At 42.7% G+C, this 6,690-nt stretch overlaps 1 protein-coding gene across 1 annotated transcript in view; it reads right to left on the bottom strand.

The window, feature by feature from the left end:
- Positions 1-479: 479 nt before the first annotated feature.
- The window catches only part of LOC106521282 (fibroblast growth factor receptor-like 1), a 35,083-nt gene continuing 28,872 nt past the window's right edge, over positions 480-6,690 (bottom strand). Inside the window, exons 4-7 of the mRNA XM_014013799.1 lie at positions 4,086-4,154; positions 2,851-3,135; positions 1,883-2,236; positions 480-1,748 (exon numbers count right to left, since the gene is read on the bottom strand). Coding sequence (XP_013869253.1) covers positions 1,315-1,748; positions 1,883-2,236; positions 2,851-3,135; positions 4,086-4,154 — 1,142 coding nt within the window. The 3' untranslated portion in view covers positions 480-1,314. The remainder of the gene's footprint in view (positions 1,749-1,882; positions 2,237-2,850; positions 3,136-4,085; positions 4,155-6,690) is intronic.

Here is a 6,690-nt window from a genome sequence, read left to right as displayed (position 1 = left end):
GTCATCTGTCTGAAGCTAAAGCTSATCTTTGAGCTACAATGCTCGCAACAAAACAAAAGCTCACCTGGTACAAAGCTCCCCTTCTTTTCTGAGCAATCACAGGGTCCTGTCACATCAGTCCTGGAGTGGGACAATGCTCTTCCTAATGGTGAAAGGAAATCCTGCCTAGATTGGAGGTGAATGGGCAGAGAGAGGGCACGATTCACTTAACTGTGGGGGAAAGATGCTGATGGTTCGGTGTAGTCTTGCAGAGGGAACATCACTCATGTAAAAAGCAACTGAGACTTACTCTTGTGTCTGAACGGTGTCTATTCAGTCTTTTGTCTCGACCACTTCTGTCCCCCTGCTGGCTGCCCTCTGTGTCACCCTCGGACACTTAAATCTGCTCAAAAGAAAAGTGTCCCATGAGACGAGGTGGGCGAAATCCCAAATAAACATATCAAACTGTTTTGGTATGAGAATAAATTAATCCCAGGATATTTCTCTTATTTCAGGTCATTTAATCAAACATTAAACTTCAATTATTTTAAACCGATTACATCAAGATTGTCAAATATAACAAATAACAGAAATACCTACATACTGGCAGAAAGTAAACGCAGAAAAAATGAACAAAATGTACAATACCAATATATTTCAATAACATTACCTAGATATGTAAAATGTTGTACTCTGAAAAATAAACCTTTACATTTTTTAATAGGAAAATAAATTAAATATTCTGACTACAGCTTCATAAACTATGGTTGGTCAAAACAAATCTGCTGGTTTATCTTGAAACACTACTGACTTGTGAGAAATTAAAAAAAGAAAAATACAGTTAACATGGAAAAGGAAAATTCTTCCATCCCTTGCAGTCTTTGGCAAGGTTTGCATGCCGTAAAAAAGTTACTAGTTCGTTTTACATCACCTTTAATGAGAAACATAAGTGTGGGATGGAGAAATGTAACATAGTGGTCAGCATTTATTAACAAACACAAAGACCTGAGTAGGAGCAAAAAAACCAACAAAAAACAGCCCTTTTGTGAATCTTGAGTACCGTTTCCTTCTGCTACACTGAGCTAAACATCTGTTTAAGAAAATGCAAAAACACCTCAGCTCATGTTTCACTCGCCATCTGAAAAAAACATCCTTTTTGTATTAAGTGCACAACAAGGATAGATGTTTAGTGGCAAGAGGGTTTAATGAAGCACCAAATAATGACACACTGGCCTCTGTCTGTTCCACAGTTTTCCAGTAACAGTTTCTGTTGAGCGATGAACCCATGAGCGTCACTCAGTCCACAGCTCAAACATCCATCGTTTGGCACCGAGGCTAACACTGAAAATGAATGTGTTGGTGCTGGTGCACTTTCCCGTCCACGTGCGAGTGAGTGTGCGTGTGAATGTCGGTGTAGATTTTAGGGTAGAGTTTAGGCGGAGCTGTTGGTCCTCCCTGGCTGAAGAGGAGCTGCTGCTGCTGGGCCAGGTACTCCTCGTAGTTCAAGGAACTCACGCGGTCTTTTTCTGGGCTGGACGAGTCGGCCGACGGGACGGCGCAGGCCCTGTCCCGCTCTCGGTGGCGGTGGGAGCTCTGCGGCGCCTGTGCAGTCGGAGCGCCGGGAGGYGGGCAGTGCTTCCTGCTCTGGCAGAACCACAGCAGCACGGTGGCGAAGATGAAGACGATTCCAGCGGGGACGCCGATGATGACGGGCCAGGGGAGGGAGCTGGTGGCTGTCGGGTACGAGGAGGTGATGGGAGGCTTTGTGTCTGCAAATAAAAAACAACTTTTTGCTCATGAAAAATTAACACAAAATATACTTAACATTAAAAGTAAGGAAAACTGCGTTCAGTGGATTAATTAAAAACCTTTCTCRTCATATTTTCCCTGTAGTAAGTCTCACCTGGCTGTACAGTGAGGAAGGCACTGCGGAAGCTGTAGCCCATGGTGTTGGCACCCAAGCAGATGTACATGCCAGCATCCTCCTCCTTGGCGCGAGTAATGAGCAGCTTGTTGAGGTAGGAGCCGTCGGGCCTCGACCACACCTCCCCCGTGGGCAGCACCACAAACCTGTGGTCTCCCACCTCGATGGTGGAGTTGTAGCGGCTCTCCTCGTGGGGCTCTACGCGTTTGAGCCACTGAATGACGGGCTTAACGTCGCTGCGCACTTTGCACTGGAAGGACGTGGAGCCTCCGTAGTCCACCGTGGTGTTGAGCGGGTGCGTGCCCGTCAGAACCGGCTTGGAGTTCGTCCTCTCTGTGAAGACACGAAGAAGAAAAGACTGTCACAGACATCCTGTGGGACGACACCGCCTCTGCAGACAGAAGTTGTTGTCCACACTGACCCGGAGGCTCTGAACTTGTAATTGACAGAGAGGCATGAATACCACATGTAACACAAGAAGTATGTGTGATTAGCTTCCTCCCTTTCTTTGCTCCTGGTTGTACAGCACACATTTCTYATGGGAAGGGGGGGCTCGGAGAGTCTGGCAGACAGCTGGGATTTAATCAACTCCAGATTGGGTCTGAACAGCCTGGCTCCTTCTTCCCCCACCACCTCCGTGCAAACACCCGGGCACAAGCCCTCACTTTCAGACCTGCCTCCTCAGCATGCTTCTCGTGTGCAGGAACACTGAAGCACATTCACCCAAAGCAACAGGACCTGCTGATCGCAATCAGGCTTCAGGAGAAGGTGGATCAGAGGGACGATTTTTCAACCTACTGTTAAAAATGATCTGACTCTCTTATTTCCTGCAGCTAYGTAGAACACACAGCTAACACGACCCTAACGAACAGCAGCACTGACCTGATTAAATTTGTCTGACCTCATCTGTAAGCGCTAATAAACCCACAGCTCTGTACGATACTCACGGATGACTTCGACTTTATACGAGGCGTGGATCTCTCCCGCTCGGTTGGACACCTTGCAGGTGTATTTTCCGCTGTGTTCTGGCAACACGTTCTTCAGAGTCAGAGTCCAGCGTTTTTTACGGCCCTYGCCGACCTCCTGCTCCGTCAGCGGCCTCTCGTCCTTCAGCCACACGATGTCGGGTCGAGGGGTTCCGTTAGCTGCACACTTGAGGCGCACTGTGCTGCCGACGGGACAGGCGATCACCCTCTTTCTCATCTTTTCAGGCTGCGTGAACTGAGGACGCTCTTTGGAAGAGAGAAACAGAATAATTTAATTGTTACAGAAAGTACAGAGTTCATTTATGTAAAAAATAGGTTTATTTATGACAAGAATGTCTTTAAATAGTTTACTTTTCATAAAACGTACTTCATTATTTCTCAAGTGATGGAAAAATGAAAAACATTTTAAGCTGGTATTAGCATTCAGCTAGACCTTTACATCTTTTGGTTACCTTTCTGCATTTAGTTACTGTTTTGCTACTTCAGCAAAACATTTAGCTAGTCTTTTCAAAGTCTAAGCTTTTAGCTAGCCTTTTGTCATTTTAGCCTCTAGCTAGCTGTTTGATATGTTTAGCTAACCTTTGATCCCTTTAAGCAATAGCTGGTCTGTCATTTTCAGCTAGACTTTTTTTAATCTTAGCTTTTAGATTGACTTTTGCTACTTTTAACTTTTAGTTAGACTTTTGATACTTTTTGATTTCAGTTAGCTTTTTGCTTGTTTAAATWTTTAATTAAGTTTTTGCCACTTTTAGCAAACATTTTGTTCTTTTTAGCATCTAGATACTATTTCGGTTCTTTAGTTAGCCTTTTGTTACTTTTGGCTTTCAAGTAAAATTTTGCTTCTTTTTAACTTCTTCAACTTCTTTAGCAAATTTTAAACAAAGTCATTTAGCAGTTAGCTTTTGAAATKATATTTTTCCTAGCTTTAAATAAAGYTGTATAGTAAAAACTATTTAATTTAATCTCTACAAAGTCTATGAATCTAATTACAGACTTACTTAAATGTATAATTTTGTATCTACTGTGGCGTTTTAGAATCACCTGCTTTAAACTACAAAACCTATACATGTCTTATATATAAATACTAAAAGAACCCAATAAATTATTTTTTATAAGAGACAAAATAACAGACACTAGAAGTATGTAGAACCACTAAGAACTTGCTGTTTGCCACAACATTCCAGTGGAGCTCTCACCAAGTTTCTCACTGGCCGGCTCAGACTCTGCTCCGTTAGCTGGTCCAGGTTTAACAGAACTTGAGTCATCTGTTGACACAGCAGGGGGGTGAGATCACAAAACATGTAGCCAAACGAAAAAGAARTGTTCATTTGTGCAAATAATAATAATAATAAATAGAAGCATGACTTCAACATTTTTTAAGTTCTGACAAGGTTACTATAATAGTTATTATAGCCTGACACAAAGAACAGTCCAGGAGAGTGCTGCAGACTCTCAGTGAATCCAGTGTCTATTGACGAGCTTCTCTGCAAAGGTTGCATGCTCGGGTCATGTTCTGCAGCATTTGGAAGTAACACGATCAGTTTTTATAAGCCCGGTTCGAGGAGACAGCTGTGCAGTTTATGTCACTGACTGACATCATGCATCCAGGCTAATACGAGGCTTAGAGAAACTATAATGAGTGAAACCTAATCGATGTTTCCTGATGAGCACCGACTTTTCCAGTTAGGCAGTGATGAATTAACCAAACAGATCAGGTTCCTCAACCATATCTGCCAATCTGTGCAGAGACACTAAACAGCTGGATTATGGAGGATAGACTCGGCTACAAGATTATATGATWCACTAAATTTGACTATCAGAGTTTCTAACATGTTCACACGTTTTAAAAAGGGGATTAGCAAATGTTTATTTAAAAATAAATTATTCCACTTGTTGCACCTCTAGTTAACAGCCTTTTTAACAAGTATTTTTATTTGCTGTGGCTCAATTTGATTTCAGTTTTACTGCAGCCTAATGTTGGCTTTTTTTCCTGGATGCAGTTTGGCACACTTGATTCCCTCTCAGGGTTTGATTGGGGCAGGTAAAGAGACCAGATGTGACTTCTAACCCTCTCGTTCGGCTTCCCTCCGAGAACCYCTGAAACCGTCAAAGCTCTCTTGGGTTCTCTGGGTACAAACCCTCCTTTGTTTGTCCCCTGCAGCACCGAGCCCAGCCATGATGTCATGGCTATTTGAAGGGCTTTAACCGGCCAACTATAATAACCCATTCCTTTAAAAAACAGCCTTCACTGGAAGAAATATTTCTCTGTTGCTCACTTGGGCTCTCCGCATTCCTGCCAGTTCCTGAACCTCCCAATCCAAACAGCTCATGGTCTCGCACTGCCGGGGTTTTCTTTCTAACTTTTTTTTCCCCCTTCAACTTATTTCCTCTCTGRTTTTTGGCAATTCTTAAGAAACAATGGCACCTTTATGATTTGRACCGTTAAAATGATCTCCTGTATCTATTGTCTCTTTTCAACTTCAAGCTGGAATCTGAGGTTTATTTTACAAATTATATTAAACTAGAGAAACTGAAATTTCAGTGAAAATACAATATTGAATGACTGTTTAATGTTGCTGGAGAAACTGAAACTGACTTGTTACAGCTTAAAGAAGAATTCTAGTTAAAAGGAAAAAGTATCAAAGGATAGCCAAATATTAAAGTAGCAAAATGCTAASWAAAACTAGATTAGCAAAAGGCTAGCTAAAAGCTAAATCAGCAAAATAGTAAAGGCTAAAGATAAAATAAGCAGAAAATTAGCTAAAAGTAGTAAATAACTTGTTAAAGATAATATGTAAAGTAAAATAAACTTTTTTGAGCTTTAACCCGACCCATCTTTGATGGGAGGCGTTTTAAAAACGCCTCTCCCCTTCTATACCGAGGCCCGAGGGGGTGAACAGTTCCCCCTCGCGTTTGGCGACCGCCCTCGGGCGGCTCGAGCGAAAATGGGCGTGATTTTCGGGCACGCTTTGCGCTTTTTCCCGCTAGAGGGCGTATAAATCATGCTATAACGTTATCCCCTCATCAAAAACATGCCCTGAGTCTTGCTTTGACTCATTCATGCATGTTTGAGAAATCCTGTGGTGTCCTGAGGCAGCCAGACAGGGGAGCAAAAAACGGTTATTGGTYCTAGAACCTCCTTTTAGATGCAACTCCTCCTCTGGGCTGTGTCTCCAAGCCAGCTTCCTCATCACAGAGCACCCCGACTCCTGCAGGCTACCAGCAGCAACAACTAGCAAACCACTGGTGAAACCGCTCATGTGCATCTGCTGAGCTCGTAATACTTCTCAGTCCAGTCATTTTYGGTTAAAAAATTGCCTTTAAGGAAATGCATTTTCAGATGCCAAGGAGACTAAACTCTATTTCAGCTTCCCATGGATGACACAGATCTTTAGAAATGGTTTGATTTAATTTTTTAAGTAACCCTCCAACAACAATTATTTATTTATAGATTTGTGAAAGCTACTTTATGGATGATAGCTTTCTGGACAAAAGGGAATTTAATARTGGACYAATAACAAGAATATCACTAAAAGGTAATCAATAAAAGGCTGTCTTGGGACGGCTCCAGGACGGCTAATAATGCTGACCTGCTGGTTCCCGCCAGGATTGGCTTGGTAAACACTAGATCGCTAGCAAACAAAACTTTTATCCTGAAGGATTTCTTTACATCCAGAGGATTGGATTTCATGTGTGTAACTGAGTCGTGGCTGTCTGCTGGTGAGTCCTCGGCTGCTGAAGCTGGCTCTTGGGACGTGGAATGTCACTTCTCTGGTGGGGAAGGAGCCGGAGCTCGTGTGC

This window comes from Austrofundulus limnaeus, unplaced genomic scaffold (genome assembly GCF_001266775.1).
Source record: "Austrofundulus limnaeus strain Quisiro unplaced genomic scaffold, Austrofundulus_limnaeus-1.0 Scaffold2, whole genome shotgun sequence".
Lineage (NCBI taxonomy): Eukaryota > Metazoa > Chordata > Actinopteri > Cyprinodontiformes > Rivulidae > Austrofundulus > Austrofundulus limnaeus.
The sequence above is the reverse complement of the archived record's forward strand: the minus strand, read 5'-3'. Positions and strand labels throughout refer to the sequence as shown.